The 18,936-nt window shown below is 45.0% G+C and overlaps 1 protein-coding gene across 1 annotated transcript; it reads right to left on the reverse strand.

Annotated features, from left to right (window-relative positions):
* Positions 1 to 228: 228 nt before the first annotated feature.
* TBC1D13 (TBC1 domain family member 13) lies at positions 229 to 16,159 on the reverse strand. The gene is made up of 12 exons (XM_067542023.1): positions 15,954 to 16,159; positions 14,596 to 14,669; positions 13,592 to 13,632; positions 12,976 to 13,037; positions 12,510 to 12,609; positions 10,636 to 10,718; positions 10,289 to 10,448; positions 9,296 to 9,506; positions 8,361 to 8,524; positions 6,441 to 6,601; positions 6,014 to 6,071; positions 229 to 5,106 (listed from the first exon to the last, which is right to left on the reverse strand). The coding sequence occupies exons 1-12, from the start codon at positions 15,974 to 15,976 to the stop codon at positions 5,041 to 5,043; spliced, it is 1,203 nt and encodes a 400-aa protein (XP_067398124.1). The 5' UTR covers positions 15,977 to 16,159; the 3' UTR covers positions 229 to 5,040.
* Positions 16,160 to 18,936: the final 2,777 nt, after the last annotated feature.

Raw genomic sequence — 18,936 nt, forward strand, 5'->3', positions numbered from 1 at the left:
TGAGGGCAGCTTAGACACGTACCATTGGGAGGTGGCCTGCGTACCACAGTTTGGGAACCCCTGTCTTAGCATCGGTCTCCTCTACTTCTCGGATCCTAAAACATAAACGTTAGATTACACCCTGTTTCTTTTCCTCCTTTAGTTCTTAGCCCACTTTCACACAATAAATAAATAGTTTGACCTGCCAACATTAGAAGACAATTCTCTGTACTTAAAGGAGATTGGGGGAAAGAAAAAGATCATATCAGTATTTGCAAAGAAAAAAAATTTATTAGGACAAATTAAAAATAGCTTTCATGAAAAAAAGAATTCCAGACATTACAGATAGACAATTGTGGTTCATGAGACAGAAATAAAAGGCAAAATATTATAAACCAGTAAGGACAGCGGGACCACCTTTGTGTTGTAGAGGATCCACCTCCCAGCCCTCTGTAGGGCATTGTATATCAGGGATCTTTTGTTCCCTTCTTCAGTTAGAGGTAACAGGCATGTTCCTTCCACTGGATTTGTGGCAACTGTCCTCAGTGGGGGAGACAGAAAAACAGCCTTTGCCTCTACCTGTCCAGGTTTATACAGTGATGGTTAGATATGTAATGCAAAGTCAGTGACTCAGCAGTTAATATGGTCTAAGCGGGCTTTCCTGTTAGGAGCATTATGCAGCCTCAGAAATACTGCCAATCAACAGCTTTCCCTACAATGCTTGTTCAGTGTTATTTGTAGGAAGCCACACCATTAGCATTGTGAGCCAGTCAGGTCCTTACTAAGCATATTCCCTGTACTTAATCAGAGGATGCACCCTAGGCCTTATGAATTCAAGTTTGAACCACCTCCTTTAACACACCACCACCACCCATCATATCACCAGATACCATGGTACTGCAGAAATAGAGGAAGGCTGAGTAATACAAGCGAAACAGGATAATCTTGCTAAGAGAAAGAATAAGGCAGTGGTGGTGGGTAGATTTATCTTATATATGCAGAATCCTGTGTTACTGACGGACTCCCATAATAGAGTGGACTGAGATTAGTACTACGGCCATCTAACTAGCACATCTTGTTTGGTCCCTCACAGTCACTATGGAAGAAATCACAGGTAGCAGCTTCCATTCTGAGCATAACCTATAGCAAGGGGGAGTCGCATATTGTTATGGATAGCAGATAACGGTACAAAACCCTCTGTTTAATTGAAAGGAGCTTCATAAAAATCAATAGTGTTTAACAAAAGCAGTTTAAACATGTGGGAAAAGCATGATATACAGATGTGTTCTCCATACCTTGTTTGGAAAGTTTTTTTCAGCCAAAGGGAAAAAGTAGAACTTGTATAACTCACCAGATTTGCCCTTTTCAAAAGGGCATTTTAGAAAAAATGTTCTGAATGGCTAACACATACAAAAAGTCACCAATGCTCATTTAAAAGGAGTGCTGAATACCCCTGTGCTTTCTATAGCAGCTTCTGACCTTCACTCCACCCATTGCTGAGCTGTAAATAATTCAATGGACCACAACTCTCCAGCCACAAGTTTACCTAGCCAACAACACATGCTCTGAAAAGCCAGTTCCATCTTCTCCTGACAAAGATGGCCACCCTCAGGGTTATACTCTGCTATCCCATTTCCTTTCCCTCATGTTTGCCAAGGCTACAAGATTCCACAGGGTCAGGAGGTGCTGGCCTTCTCCCTTATGACCAATGCATCTCTCCATCCATCCAGCTTAATTTCCTGCCTTTTCTCCTGATGGAGAACAGCTTACACCAAAATGGCAATGATCCTGTTCTTGAAGAGAGTTATTTGTATACAGTGAGCAGCTAATGAACTCAGATTTCTCCTATCACCTATGTCACTATGTGTGCAAAGATACCAGACAATGAGCTAGTTAATACTGTCCAGTTTAAAGTGATTTGAGGAATGGGGGTCAGGGTAACTTATCAGAAGGGCTTACAGTAGGTTTCCAATTACGGTTAAATTTTCTTCTCCCAATTAAGTGTTTGTTTGCTCCATAAAGTGAACAATAAGCCACTCTACAACAAGTGTTAATATTTATAACCTCAAAGTATTACCAGGGGGAGGAGTCCTTTCAATAGCCTCCTTTCCCTTCGAATATCAAACCCTCCACCCCCAATCAAGTTTTAAAGGATAACAAGTTACTAATGAAAAGGGGCCGACACTTGGACAGCAGGCACAGCAGGGGAGTATTTAAATCCAAAAAGGAAACTTAATAGATTCTCACTGTCCCTACAGTTTGAAAGTGTTTCTATTTAATATAGGAGTTTGTGCACTGAAAAAAACCCACAAGTTTAATTTAGACCTAATTTATATGGCAGTATCGCAAATGACTGTACTGTAAAGAAACTGAATAGATTTTGCTCTTCTGACTACCACCATTATTCACCTAGTTGTTAAGAGAAACATGAGTTAGTTTCCATGACTGTGTCGCCATACTGACATGCCAATGAGTGTGTGTATATTGGGGGAGGATTCCTTTTAAGGCAAGGGTGAGCCACACAGCCCAGGTACCATGGAAACATTTCAAAAGACCACATATAAGCTTCAGTTAAACAAATGACACACACACACACACACACACACACACACACAACACCAACAAAAAAAAAACCCTTTAAATGGAGGACATCTGGAGCAGTTCTGAAGCCACACCATTTTGTAACAAGTTTTCCACTTTTAGGTTCAATCCTGCGGTCCTTATTCAGGCAAACCTCAATGATTCCAGTGGGAGTTTTGCTGAAGGGCCTGATCGGCCAGTTCTATGCCTGTGTGCAGCAACAGTCTTTACAAATACAAATGACTACTTCGTACTGGCCTCTCTAGCACAGGGGAGTTCAGTAGATGGATCACATGTTCTCTTGGGACAGACACACAGTGATTAAAAGGCATAAGGAGCAGCTGTAGTTGCTTTTAAACTGTGTGAGCTGTGGTATTCTCTCAACCGCCTCATTTCTTATGGGAAAGAATCTATCCCAGAGGAAGGATTTCAGTAAAAGGGGAGGCCATCAACCACTTTGTTGAAAGTTCAAAACTCCATCTCCACATCAAAGCAGAAAGATCCTCTGCTGCATCCTCCTTACCGGAGCATTTATTCTGGTTAACAAAAACTGCTACTCTGAAGCAACAAAGGAGCACAAAAGTAAAATATCAGGCACTATCCCAGCTAACAGCCCCAACACCAACATAAAGCCAAACTGTCACTAAACTACACTGAACTTTGACTAGTCGTTAGGAGTTGTAAAACAGCACGTACCTGACATCTGAAGGCTGACAACCCCCCCTTAGCCCCCCGATTATGGTGCAATTATGGCTAGTCTGCTACCAGGTCTCATCAGCAGGGTGAGCAGATCTCAGACAAAACACAAAATTAACCTCTAATACAATAAAAATGCAATCAAAACTCTTAGATTTTATAAATACAAAACAGTCCCACATTAGACAACTATGCAGACACACTCCAGTACTTCATTAATGGGGAAAGAAAGCACCTCAGGTCAGCGTTTGCTTGGGAGCTGTTGCAGCAGCTGGAATACCCAACTGCTCCAGTTTCTTCCACAGCCATCACCCTGACCTGAACTGTGGGTCCGGGATCCTGATCATTCAAACACTCCCTCCAAGCTACAAGTTTCCCTATTACTAATCTCAATCTATGCAGACTGGACCTGATCCATTGTATCTGAATGCAGTACTTTAATATCCCCCTCTGGTATTACTGCCCCGTTATTACTAAGAGCACGTGGCTCTGCTTCCTCCAGGAACTGCCCATAAGGAAGGGGACCTTCCCAAGGGACCAGGTATTCCCACTGAATTGTTTCTATCTCCAGTAGATCACGTCCAGAGATAAGATGGAAGTCAATCTGATCTGCGAGTGAGTCACTTCCCAGCAAAGAGTACCACAGGACTACACAATGATTATGTGACTAGAGCTTGTCCAGGCTCAGTTATAAGGCTAGGAGTGTTCTGGGTAATATTATGCAAAAGCTCAGTTTAATAGCAAAACCATAATTGTGCCTATTAAGAAGTCTCCTCTGAAGACACCTGTGTTTGCAGCAGAGGACTGGAGGCCTTTCCCTTGTACCTCATGAGCCTGCATGCAGTTAGATATCCTGCCTTAGCATTAGGGTGAAGCATGATCCATAGCAGTGGCACTGAACACAGCTCAAGACGAGGAGTCTCAGGGCAGCAGGGTCCCTGCTGCTGCTAAGGCTGAGAGCAGCATAAGGCTTGTTTGACTTATTTGAACTGCACTGATTAAACCACACACGTAGTTCTAGCTTCCACGTAAGGTCAGCATCAAGGAGACAACTCCATGATAAGGCAATCCTGGGGCAGACTCTGCTGGAGAGCAAATCATCTGACTGCACAAAGCAGCCAGCGGTAATAGCACTCTCCCATCTCAGCTTCTTAAAATCTCTTTCCCATGAAAGAGACTCTGCTGTTTTGAATCCTCACCTGCCATTCACCGGCAGGAATCTGGAGGGTTTTTTTGCAAACATCCTAAAGAGATGGTAAGGTACAGACATGCACGAATAAAATCCATCAGCTACTCAAACCAGCAGGATGCATGATGTCAAAGTGACACATTGTATTGACAAGATGTTCTTCTCTCTATATTCACCGAAATTCCACTGCTCCCAGCCTGACCCTTCCCCTAACTCAGAAGTTCCTGTGCATGAGCACATGCTTCCATAATGCTACGATCACAAAAGTTCATTTCATAAGACTTTGAGGGATATGTAACTACACAAATTTCCATCTCCCCAAACTTAAAGTCATTAAAAAATACAAAGCACTGCTTCGGCAGTGTGGAGTTGTTTGAGATTTGAAAAACCTGGAGTGCAGGACCTGACTAGCTGGGGAAATAGGTAGTCCTTGACCTAACAGAGTGGAAAGAAGTCTTCAAGGAGGCCAGTTGCTGGAACACAAAACCAAACACCCAGCAGCGACTGTAGGAGCTCTGACGCACCGCATGTAGGATGGTGTCTCCTAGGATACACTACTGCACAGTTTTTCTCTCACACCCTGCCAGGCCTGTGGACTATTTGGAGTCCTGAAGCTCCTTTGCTTTCTTCAGAATCAGGCGAACATCAGAGATGGGATAATCCTGCATTAAAAAAGTAATTGATTTATTTCCTTAATGTTTGTTACACCTATTCTTCCTTTTAGCAGGGCAGAGACTCTCTGGAGTGTCATTGGCCAGGTCAATGAATGCCCTGGTGTTTAGAAGTTAAATGTTACCTCCATAGTTAGAGTCATCTGGAGTAAACAATTTCCTTCTAAGTTTTGTAATTGATCAGACTTGTACACCCTACAGGATATTAGATGATTGTGTTTGTCTTGAGTGTGGGGTTAAACTGGCTCAATGCAATGACTAACTTGACAATAGCCTTTCATCCTCTTGGAGGAACTCCCAATTAAGAGATGATCTTTTAATAGTAATGCTGCTCTCTGAGCAGCTGAAGAGCCCAGCATATTACTAGACTGACTAAGGAGTTAGGACAAGGAATCCCCTATTCTGGGACAGCGACTGAGCCTACGGCTAGTGACAAGATGTCCAGCATTTATAATGAGTTGAAAGAGCAAATTAACAGCCAGGTAGTGATGAAGCCACACAGCCACTTTATGCACATCAGCTATAGAAGCAAAGGCTATTGTTAGAGGAGCAAACAGTCAGAAGCAGCATCAGACAGATGCCAAGAAGCCTAAAAGCCTGAAGGCACAGCCAGTAAACAGCAGTACTGCTATTAAGAAATACTGGACATGAGTGGATGCACTGGAGTTTCCAATTAAGAGGAGCATGCAGTAGAAGTTAATGCTTGGTCTTATACCACACCATGAAGTTTGCTAAAAGTGTTTAGATTTTCCAAACAAATGGTCTCATTATGATCAGCAGGGGGCTGATAACTATCTTCCAGGCTGCCTCTATCATATCCAAACATTTCACAAGAGGAAAACCTCCCATTTAAAGAGTTCTTCCACCTTCTCCACACTCCTGATATTTTAGTTCTTACCTGTAGGAGCCTCATGTTCAGAGTAAAATCCCCTTCCAGTAATTGAGCCCGGATTAATCTGAAAGAGAGGGTACACGTTAATCCAAGCACTTTTTGCCTCTTTAGTACCTTGCACAAAAAGATCCCAAAAGTCAGCCACTAAGGTGCATATGGCTCACCACACGTCTCCCACCTTTCCTTAAGAGCCCTGTTTCTTTTGCCATTGACTATATCCTTTCACCAGAGCTCCCTTCTCATGTCTCTTGCATGGAAGAGAGGCCCCTGTATCTGTGAATTCAAGCAGGGAATAGGATGGAGGAGCCCACAGCCCACATTTACATTGTCCAGCATGGGGGAGACTGAGCTTTAGGAGACAGAATGTGAACTGAGAGGCAGGGAAGAGCACAGTAGAGTCAACATCCTCCGTTTCAGCCGTCACAGCACTCACGTCAACATGGAACAACAGACAAGCAGCAGAAAATCAAAACGGTTGTCATCAGCGAAGAGAGAGTCCCAGATACGGATGACGTCTGGCAACAGGAACTCTTGGGACAGCAGCAGTGTCAGCCAGCGGAAGGCAAAAAACTGGGGCTTGATGTTCTGCTCTTGCTGTTGGATAGACATCAGAGAAAGAATCAGTAATTATTTGCTTGTAGCGAGCTGGACAAGAGAGACAGGTGTTCATTGCCTCTTAACCCTCCACTAAGTAACCTGGTTATAGGCTAGCATCCTGCAGTGCAGTATGGAGAAATCTGCCTGTACTTTACAGATACTCATCTCTGGTTCAAAGTCTCTTGTTAGCCTCATGCTATGAGATGCTACACCACATCTCCTTTCAAAGACTCTCCACAAACCCACCACCCAAAATTACTGTGCTCTGAAGTATAGCTCTCCATACATGCCTCCATCTTCAGTGTCTATGGGTTCAGACAGCAGGAATCATGGCCAGGTTTCTAAGTCATGGAACATAGGAACTGTTACTTTCATAAACTGCAAATCAAGCATTTAAGCCAATTCAATTTCATGTCTCCTTTAAAAAAAAAAAAAAAGCCACACACACACACATCTCACTGGGAGCCAGGGGTTTCCCTCAAGGGTTTAGACCAGAAGTACTTCCTCTTCTTTCCATGACTTTTAAAAATTGTGATTGGGAGGTTATTCTAAGCATTACAAAAAAAAAACAAAAAAAACACATACAGACCAAAGTTCACCAGACAGAATTTACATTGGTACCCAACAGACTGCAACTCAAAGCTTTTAGCCTGCAGCTATGCTGCTTTCTACTGTGGTCCACAGATTTCACAAATTAAGCAAGATCAAGTCAGTTCAGTATTCAGATGGGAGCCTTCTAAGGAATATCTATTATAGGCCTGTAGGAAGTGGTGTTGGTGACTCAGTAGGTGACACTCTTCCCCCTGAACCAGAATTAAACCAGTGTACCAGCATGGTGGGGTGTGATAAAAGCCTAATATATAATATTCACAAGATTCCTACTCTAGTAACTACATTCTGACTCCCTTAAGTTCTCCCTGCAGTTTCATTTGGAAACAATATTCTACACTTCCCATCCTAAACTCATGTCGCATTGCTGTACTGTTAGACAGCTGCTGCATTCCAGAAGATCTACAACTGCCTCTACCACCTCACAGGAGTGTTAGGAGCAGTTTGCAGAGTGTTTTGAGATCCTCAGAGGAAGGGTGCTACAGGAAGGTAATATTATTACATATATAGGATGGCATTACTATTACCAATTTTTGATTTATTAGTGGGCTGCCATAATTTTTCAGTGTTAATTTATTAAATGACTGCTATTGGGACATGTGATGGCAATAGAAGTAATGTACATTTGTTCCCACTGAGAAGACACCTGTAACTCCAGGTTATAAAGGAACTTCACAAGAGCCCGTGTTTGGCCTAATGGTAAAAGCAGAGTCCAGAGACTCAGGAGATCTTGAGTTCCACCACTCCCAGCTCAGCCATTGATCCAAGTGACCAGAGACATTGGGCAAACCACCTCTTTCTGCCACAGTTAGCAGCTTTAGAACTAACTAAAGATTTCAACCTCCAAAAAAGGGGACAAAGTATTTGCTACGTCAATATAATCTGGGTGAGATGCTCAATGTGGCAAGAGACATTTATCCTGTAGATATCTCCACCTTGCACCACTTTCAAGACAGCCTATCCCTAGGGACGAAAGCTCTTAACTGTACATGGCATCAAACCATTTCTAAGCAGCCATCACTGTACTATCTGGGCACAGTTACAAATTAAGATGGAGAGCAAATTCTGTCTGGAAATAGGACAAAGATCCATCACCTATCTTATTCCCCATTCCAACCAGGGGTAAGATGAATGTCTGACTCCTCACCAGTTTCAAGTACAACTCCACATCCTTCTCCTTCAGGGTGGAGTAAACCTTCTCCATTTTGTAGGTGATGCCGCACTGAGAATCATCCAGGCTCTTAATGAAGTTGTCCCGGATCTCAGCCATTAGGTTGGTGAAGCAGAAAAATGTATCTGCTTCTGCGTGTTCTGAAAGAGAAAGACAGGAGCAGTAGAACAGAAGTGTGGAGGGAAGCTATTGCAACCTTGATGAGCTTCCTGTACTAGATACTAACCAGGCTGCTGTAATAGAGTCAAACCAAGGGTGCCACATGTTCTTGGCTTGTTGGGACTGAGCAGAGTTTAGGCCCCGTTTCCGGACCTCCAGACACACACCCTAGTACAGACCCCATGTCTGACACTTCTCTTAGCAGCAGGGACTCTGCAGTCCAAATGCCTAGGTCCTGAAAGCTAGTATTGCTCTCCCTAACCTTCCAGTACCTTGTCATGTGACCTTCCTGATCCACCTCCATGCCTCCCTCAGCTGATCTGTTGCTTGATTACTACCAACTGGAAAAAAACTGGTTTCTTGTAGCTCAGCCAGTCCCTATAGCCAACTCATTGTATGGCCATGGTAAACAATGAGTCTGCATGTTCCTTTAACAGCTCTCTAGGTAGGGTCTGTGAAGCATCCGACAGTCCCTGTGAGCATGGAACATAATGATACAGAAAGTTCATAAAATCCGAATTCATATGTTTTAGACAGACAGATTTCCCTAGCTGTCACAGAAGTGCATCAGAGATGATTCCCGTACTTCCCAGGAGGCTCTTTCCAACCAGTGTCTCAGAACCATCCCCTTTCATAAGGAGCCTTTTATGGGGGAAGCCTGCAAGTCTCCCCCTCAGCTGCTCTAAGAACCATTCCCTGCAACAACTGCTGCCAGGAGTGGGGTAAGACACTCAAGCACTCTAATTGCTTACCTTTCCAGTCACTGTTAGGATCTGTAGCAAAGGTATAGTAAAGAGGTCCTACTATTTCATTCATCCCCTGGACATATGCTATCCCAGGATTCAGCTTGGCATAGATGAACAGGATTCGTTCTACCACTTCCCAGTGAGCTTCGCAGCCATTAGGCAGAACTTCATATTCACTCAATGAAGTGGGAGCAGATGTTTTATGAGGGGAACTCACCTGAAGGGTAAGGTAAACACACAAGAAAATTATTCTGGGCATCCAATTTGTACAGGCAATAAGTTTTCCATGGAGCACACATTTATCCCAAGCACTCAGCTCCCCCAGATAATCATTAACCAAAAGAAAATGCCCTTTCCAGGCAGTAATTAATGCTTAAATCCAAATGGTAACCCAGTTAGTTGTAGGTCTTACTTCCATAAAATACCATACGAATCTAAAATACCAAGGAAGCCAGGCTGACAAGTCTTTTCCAAGAATCAATGAGCTAATTCAGCAATGGACAGCTATCCTGAATCAAAACACAAGCTCAGTATCCATGAAAGAGAAGACCTGCTATATTAGATCATTAGAGAGGCAGGAAGAGAAGCGACCTGTCACATTAGCAAGCTATTCATCAGTCACTAGTGCTATTGTATTTGTTCTAGAATGACAATGGGAAGTGCAAGAGCCACACAGGGACAGCACCACTAGCCAGGTATGAGCCTGGGTGACCGGGCAACAAAATGGCAGATGAAATTCAACATTGGTAAGTGCAAAGTAAGGAACATTAGGAAGAAATAATAAACCCAACTATAGGTATACAATGATGGGCTCTAAATTAGCTGTTATCACCCAAGAAAGATCTCGGAGTCACTGTGCATAGTTCTCAGAAAACCTTCCCGCAATGTGCAGCAGTGGTCCAAAAGGCTGACGGAAGTTCACCCCCACACTCCATCCAATCACAACAGGCTCATCCCCCCATCCCAAAAGCACAGGGAAAACTCCATGCCAGATCTTACATTTGTGACTCCGCTCCGATTTCGTGCCACTGTTTGTGACTTGAGCGTTGTCTGTTCCACCCGCTTTCGTAGAGTCTCAAACTCATTCTGGGGGTCCAGGATTAGCAAGCAAGGGTAATCAGTTGGGCGCTGGAAGAATGCCATATCAGGGTACAGTCTCCTGGGATGTAAAAAGACAGAAACCTAATTAAAAGGGGTTTTTAGAAGCAGAGGGGTGTCATGTGAAACAGAACAGGCCTGATAACATGAAATATTCTGTATTCCTGATGAAGCATGTATGGGTAAAGTGCCTAGGTAAACTGCACTGTTATTCCTCCCCTCCAGTGAGCCCAGCTATCTACACACACCTGACATCTTTGTCTATCTGCAGCAGCACTTCGTTGTCCTTGAAATAAGTGTTCCACCGGCTGTCCGGGTTCGGATTGAGCGGCTGCACAAAAAGACATCAAACAAAAATGGTAAGTTCATGTTTTACTTACAAGTCACTGCTGAAAGCTGTGGTGAGGCTTTTTGGTTCTGCCTACACTGATCAGGAGAACCGTGCTACCACCTTTCTAGCAAGAGCCATGTTTAAAGCCTGATTTGCTAGTAGATGATGACACTTTCTCTGGGCAGCTGACACAGGCACTGGCCCACCTCAGATGAGTCAGTACACATCTGAAACAACGAGAGTCCTGTAGCACCGTAAAGACTAACAAATTCCTGCAGACGTAAGCTTTCGGCCATAAGATGCATCTGCATCTGACGAAGCGGGTTGCAGCCCACGAAAGCTTATGCCTGCAGGAATGTTAGTCTTTAAGGTGCTACAGGACTCTCGTTTTTGCTGTATCCAGACTAACACATCTACCCCTCTGGACAGTACACATCTGGTAGGCCAGTGAAGACTATGGGGTCATTTTCAACCAGTGCTGAGCAATACGAGCAGACACTCCCAAATCCATTCTCACCAGCCTTAGTAGATTTGCTTCTGCAGGCTTAGTGGATGCAGGTTTCATTAACCTATATCAACAGGAGTTCTGATTACAACCCCAAACAGTCCAAGGGAGATTTTCCATATTAACTACTATAAGAGTTACTGTCACTGTAACTGGAGCTTTTTCTGTGCTTCTGGGATGGGGGATGAGCATGTTGTGATGTGCATTGCATAGTTAACACAGCGATACCTGTGTAATGTTTATCTGAACTCTGAGAAGCCTGATGAAACATTACTAGCTTGGGTGGATTAGTGTGAAGTTTAGTTAATGCAAATTCACCCAAGACTGGGGAAGTATGGAATAGACTAGGCATAGGAACATCAGTTTCACAATATACACATAAGACAAGCTCAGATACAAACTTTCCAAAACTGTACTAATGAAATGTAACAATCATTTGAAAGGCATTAAAGTGCTGGGAGGAGAGAACATTCCAAGAACTTCAAAGGTCACAATAACAAAGAAGTTAAGCTCAGAGTGTCACAGACATGCACAGCATGAACCTTTCCAAAGATCAAACTGATACAGATGACTGGCTCCTCACAGCAGAGGCTGGGGTTGGAGAAGAGGTGTGTGAGCAGTTACACCACTTTGCACTTACCTCTGACCACTTACTTTAAAAAAAAATATAGATCCTTCAACATCATAACTTTACATAAGAGGCTCTCAAAGCACTTTACCAAGGGTATTACTGTTACCCTCATTTTGCAGAGGAGAAAATGAGGAACAGAGAGGTGATGTGAACATCAGCCACCCAGCAAATCGGTGGCAGAGCTGGGAATAAGTCTTCTGATTCCCAAATCCCATAATATAACCACCAGCAAATGCTACTTCTCTTATATTCTGGTTTCAGACTGGCCCATTTTGCCTTCCATCCATGGAGATTTCACAGGTTAAATGGAGAGTTTCATTTTGCTAGCAGCTCCATGCTGAAACACCCCTCCATTCAGCCTTCAGTCATATTGATCCTTTACTCCCATTTGAAGTCTGTTACATGGACAGGCAGTTCATTGAGGATGGCAGTAGGAAAGGGATAAAGGAAAGTATAGCCTATGATAGTATTTTACAGCTTTTTTCAGTCTGGAGGTTACTGAGCCAGACATCCTCATAAGGACTCAGCACCCCACTCCTACGCTCTCAAAATATTTTATTCTATTAAGCCAGCAGGAAGGGCTCCATGGATCACCCCATGATCAGTCTGAAATCTACAAGAACTCCCTTCAGCATAAAGGCCAAACTATACTTACGTGGTCCTCTAAGGTCACATCCTCCCTAGAGACACCAAGGTTGGCTTTAGCTATCCCAGGCTGGATAATCATCTCCTTCAGGAACTGGGAATACAGCTCCCTTAACAAGAAGAGGAGGAAGTCATGTGAGGAACCAAAAGATAAAATACAATGAAGCAGAAAGACATCCGCCCTGAATCCTGACAGGTCCCTCCATGCCCCCCTGCTCAGACAGGGAGCACTTGACCTTCTCTACTGAGAACTGTTCAGTTCAGCTGTAAAAGGTCATCACATTAACCTCTGGGGCAGTCTGTTGAATTAAATGTGGGGTGGGGGGAACAATACTTTTTTCTTCCCCCTAAAAGTAGCTAATTTTACAGGCTCCCTTAGAAATAGGAATATTTTTTCAAATGCTAATGACTGCTAAGGAGCTGTGGGCCCCTACTCCACAAAGCTATTAAGGGCTGGAGAGTACAGAGACCATCACCTCTGCTTCTTCAGCAAGGTGCTCCATAAAGCCTTCTCCACCGGGAGGTAGTTTAAGAGGATCTGGACAGAAGGAAATACACATTACTCCTTGAAGCAGAAGATATTAACAATTAGCAGGTTTAATTAAACAAATGGGGAGTGACTGGAATCAGAACTGGCTCACTGAGAAAGATGGAAGCTTCCTGAAAAACCATTGGTTGTAGCCACCAGTGTCTGGAGGACACAATTTAACATCACCCTGCAAAAAGGCATAGTACATTCCTTCCACTTAAGTAGCAAATCCAGTAGCTCAACCCCACTGGGCTCAATAGTGGGGGGGGGGGGGGGGGGGGGGGGGGGGGGGGGGGGGGCTGTACATGCACCAAAGCTGTACAGGCCCACCCAACAACCAGCTCAAATGATCTCCCCCACACAAGCATGTCTGTTACTGCCATTTCTGATTAGCTGGTATAAATGTCCCTGATTGTTTAGCAAGACAAGGGCTGTTGATTCACAGTAACCTCTTAGGTAGTAGTGAGCCAATCTCTTATTTTTTAAATGCACAAAACTTTGCAGAATCAAACAATCCAGAGGGTAACTCACAGAAAACAAGAAAAGCTCCAAGCAAAACCCACCTTCCAGCAGAGGCAGCGCAGCCCACCATCAAAAGGAATCCCTGTGAAATACATCAGGCAGAGTCAATTAAGTTAGTCCCAGCCCTTTCACTGCATTATGCAGCATTTATGCTGATGCCACCAAGAGAAAGGAAGGCAGCACATTTCAAGTTGGCAAGGAGTTTTACAAAGATATTGGGAAGCTCTGAGGCATACCCAAAAATGTAATACAGCAAGTAAAAAGTGGCTTGCACATTTGGCTCTTGCAAGGGAAGACGACTAGGTTAAGCATAAAGGAAAAATGATATGGTCCAGGGGCAAAGCAGGGAATACTTCAAATGAAATATATAGATGAAGTGGATATTTTATAGAGAGTGTGGGGGGAGAAGAGTTTTTTGTCCACATATGAAGATTTCAGAGACCACACACTGTACAGCTACAATTACTTCTCTAAACTATTCAAACAGTTGGTATCTCTTTCAACCACAACTGTTAATCTTCAGTTTACAACATACTTTGGTTTGTTAAACAGTTATGACTCTGTAACTTAATGGTAGTGTAGATGTTGTTTGCTTATTTAACACTAGCTAATCATCTAGTGGAGTTATGCCTAACGTTTCAAATTCTTTTTATCCACTGGAAAGATAGTAGCAGCTCTGGAAAGATAGCAAGCAAGCTAAAGATCTCAGGAACCACTATCTAGGCATTACACGGCACTCATGATTATGGTATCAAGTGCTTCAAGGTGTAGATTTTCAGACCAAAAATGGCTAAAGTACAACCCACAAACCATATGTCTGAATTGTCTTCATACTTAACACAGCTGCTAGGCCTAGAGTACAGGCCCCATCACTCAATGTACCATCTTGAACCGAGTATCTACAACTAGCTCAATTCTATTACAGCAAATTAAGTGCAACACCCAAACTTCCTACCAAACCAACAATACAGCCCTTAATTGGACATTTTTGCTCTAGAAGTTTTGTGGCTGCCCACGCAATGAGGTTTTTGCAGAAGTCACTTACCACTAAAGCAGAGTTCACGGAGCTTCTGCAGAACAATCTTGGGTTCCCCAAGGACATCCTGAAATTCTGCAATCCTATAGAAGAGTGGCCACACACAAAAATTATACCCAGATGCCAGACTCTCAAGAGTGAATCTGGTGATTAGGTGAGAGTATCAGAGTTATACTGCAGCTTGCTTTCCTGCAACAATCACAGCACAAATAGCTCTACCAGCCAGGCATCAAAGCTCCAGCCATATTGTTCCTGTTGGCTGCTACAGCTAGACATAACAGATGCACACTGAGGACTTGCCTAGACACTCAGAATAGGCAATTACTGTTCAAAATCTGTACAGTTCTCTTGAGTTTAAGCTCTTACTCTCTCTCTCACAAAGAGCATTTCATCCCTAGCTTGCACTCAAGATTACTTGGTCTAAGTGCCCTTGACATAACTAATGTACATTGTAAATAGTTACAAAAACATGCTTTACTTCTGTTCTGATAAGGACGTTTTATCACACCTGATTTTCAATTGCAAGTACAATACGTGAGGCAGATTGCAAAAGCAAACAGACACATGTACTAGTGCATACCTCAGAAGCTCCCTAGGTATTGAAGTTTCTCATCCTACACCCATGTTGGAAGGCTGGCACAACTCCAGCTATAGGGAACCTTTGAAGACTCCTGGAAACACCCTAGTTTTAGGTGCCAGCACTTCCCCAAGGCTGCCTTAGTGAAGCTGCACCCAAAGGGAAGGAAGTCTAGAGTTCCCTTAAACGCAGAGCCACACACTACGAACGGGCGGCGACGCTGCCCTCTGGCTCAGGTATTTTGCCCTATGCAGGAGCATCATTTGCTGTCGAGCAACCTTTTCCATAGGTCTGTACCGCCATTTCCCCCACCCCGACGTTGCAGGGCAGAACAGATTCACACACACCAGTCCCTGGGCTGACACACCCGGGGCACCCGCCCCCCCCGTCTGCTGAAGTGGCACCTGAGATGCCTCCTCCACCCCCGCCTGCCGAAAGCCGCCAAAGGCGGGCAGAGAGAGGACCCCCCCCCCGGGGATGAGGGAAGCGGGGGTCGGGAGGGGATCTTCCCCGCAGCAGCCGGCCCTGCACGGGGTGCAGCGCCCAGAACACACCTGCCCCCCAGGTCTGAGCTATGGGGGCGCCCCTCCGCTGGGAGGATGGGCTGGGGAGGGAACCCCCTCGCCCGGGGGGGGCAGGCTGGAGGGACCCCAGCGTCCAGGGAACGAGGCGGGAGTGCCCCTCGCTCCGGGCGGGCGGCGCTTTCAGGGCCTCTCCCCCAGGGGTTCCCCGACCCGGCCGGCCCGGCCCGAGGGGGGGGGGAGAAGGCGAGCCCCCGACCCTCCCCCACCTGCTCTTGTGCAGACTCGACATGGTGAGTGACTCTCCTCGGTGCCCCCCGGCGGCCGGCAGCGCCCCGCATAAACGGTCCGGCTGGAAACCCAGGCCCCGGCGGCGCCCTGCGGAAATAGCCGCCCCGGGCCTGGGTGAGAGGCACGGCTCCTCCCCCGCCCTCGGGCCGGGAGCGGGAGCAGCCCGAGCCGCCCACCCAGCGCCGGCCTTCCCTGGCCCCGCCTCCGAGTCCCCGCAGCCCGCGGGGCTGAGCCCTAACCGGCCTGGGCCTGCCCCGCTCCGCCCCCTCCCCCCAGCCTCTCCTGAAGGAGCTGTCCGGAGCCAGACCCTGTTTCTTTGACCCTGCGATGGCCAAATGGCGGGGACCGTCACAGCACCGCGGCGTGTGCCAGCACGAAAGGGGAGAAGCCCTTGAGTTACAGACACGGCTCCTGAGGCGGGGGGAATGAATCATCTCGGGGCCGGTTACCGCGCCCGACTCGTGCACAGGGCCTGCGGGGCAGGAGAACTCTCTTTCCAAGTCCTCTCCCTACACCTACTGAACTAATTCGTGTAGACGGTGTCAGGAGGCGGATGGGAGCCAGTTTCCCCCGGTCCCACCTCCGTTCACCCCTTGCTTGTGGACTGTCGTGACAGGGCTACTTTTGTGATTCGTTACAGTAGCGCCTGCAGAGCCTGAGTGGGATTGGGGCCCCTGGAAAATGAGGGAGTTCTGTGTGTTGTTTAAAGTAAATATACACACCTCCGTTTACCTGTTTGATATTATCCTCCTTGAGTGCATAGAGTTAAATCAAAGGCGGCTGTTAGGGGAGAAGAAAATAGGAGAAACAATTACAGAAATAAGGCTCCTTTAGAGAACAATGGAGGAGCTATTAACTGGGGATGTCCCTTTCTGGCTTCATCCAGGTTAGCAAGGTTTACCCTTCTCTGGCTTGAGCCTAGGATAAAAGGGGATGCTAACCCATTAAAGGACCTAGACCTAGAAAAGGGAAGGGGGTTGAGTGGGTTGTTAGCAGCAGCTGGAGATCAGTCATTTTGTCAGAGATTGACAGGGAGAGCATGCTGAAGCTGCTTACCAGAACTTGCTAGGGAAGATTAAGAAGCTGTGTTTGACTCACTTTAATCCGTTTCTGTCACAGGCTCATGGAAAAAAAGAGCCTGCAGGTGCAGAACACTGTTGGGCCTCTCAGGTTAACACAGTTGGTAAAAAGGGGGGCTTCAGCTCAGAGATCAACAACAGAGCAATGGAGTCTGCTACTTTATGATTTTATTAGTCCTTCAGTCTACACCAAGAGACCCACTGAAGGATCAGAATGTAGTCTACGGGAATTTCCACTAGGGTGTGGAATGATTCAGTTCAGATAATACTGCATGGAACTTTGCACTCTAGGGTCATTTTTCCCCCCACTGTATTTTCCCAGATTTTTCCTCCTTTAATAATCTAGGATCTTTTTAGTTCCTTTCCTAAATTCAGCTGTTATCTCTGGTCTCAGAGCAGCCAGAATCACTCATTTCTTGGCTCAAAGAATCCTCTGACATCATCTGTGGATATATATATAAAATTTAACATATAAATCTATATTTACTTCCTCATTGTGGAGGATTTCAATATAGAATATTATACTTACATAGCACTTTTCATTCAGAAAGATTCCCAAGGAAAGGATCATTTCCTATTTTGCTGAAGTTGACGGTGAAGTTTTGCTGTGGCAGGATGAACTCATGTTTACATTCATTGAAGGAACACAATGAAGATGATGATGAGAAATGCACTGCTCTTCACAAACAAAATATAATTAAACTAAAGGTATTTGAAAATGCATTCCAGGCAGTTTATTCTGTGGAAGTCTTTTGGCCATTAATTTAAAAGCCAACTTCTTGCTTGCTGTGCATGCTGAAGATACTCATACAAGTTGGGGTGTTAGATTTTACATCCTTGACCAATATTTCTCATCCCATCTCTGCACTGTTGTGCTAAGGGTGAACCAATTTGGTATGTTGAGACAGTCAGTCAACAAGATATAGTGCTACAGGATGATATTTTGACTTAGTCATACTTGGCAGAAACATTATCCCTCACTAGGGAAGCAAATGTGTCAAAATGTAGCCATGTCATGGAGCAAACTACATCAAAGTGTCATCACAACTGGAAGTAATGTGTATCTAAAGGTTTATTATGCTGCATCTCGACATCTGTGTTAATTTGCTCATGTCAGGCCAGGCCTCAGCTACAATAACAACATACTGCAATGCAATATCTTCACATCACAGCACGTCATTACGGTGCAAAGTAAACCATCATAATCCTGATGCAACTCAATATCATGATATAGAAATGTGATAACATCAGGTCACAATATGTCATCACAACACAAGTCACTGTGGTGCAATGCAACATCATCATGTGGTAAAATGCAAGGTTAGCATGCCACAGAATGTCATCACACTGCAATAAAAACGCTACACTATCGTGGGTGAGATACAATGTAATAAAAATGCAATCCATCACCATCCCAAAATCCCGTATTTCTGACACAACAGTGAAAGAGTTTCATAGTTCCATGATGCAATGATATTATCATGTCAAAATGCAATGGGGTCTAATGGGCAGGGCAGTAGACTGGGACTCAGGAGATGCAGGTTCTATTTCTTCCTCTGCCACTGACCTGCTGGGTGACCTTGGACAAAATCACTCCCGCCTATATGTCTCAGTTTCCCCATCTGTAAAATGCCAGTAATGATACTATCCTCCTTTATAATACACTTTGTGATCTACCGATGAAAAGGGCTATGTAAGAGCTGGGTATTATTCTCTCTCCGTGCCCGGCCACCATCACACTGTGGTGCTATCTCACCATGCTGGGACACTATCATGCTATGTGATGTCACATCACTGTGCCGTGATGTCACCCTGCTGCACCAGGATACCCCCACGATGTGATGTCATCTTGTGGCGTTGACCGAGGGCTGTAGTGTGATGG

The sequence above is a fragment of the Emydura macquarii genome, unplaced genomic scaffold (assembly GCF_026122565.2).
Source record: "Emydura macquarii macquarii isolate MOO-44397 ecotype Brisbane River unplaced genomic scaffold, CSIRO-AGI_Emac_v2 contig_691, whole genome shotgun sequence".
In the NCBI taxonomy this organism is placed as follows: domain Eukaryota; kingdom Metazoa; phylum Chordata; order Testudines; family Chelidae; genus Emydura; species Emydura macquarii.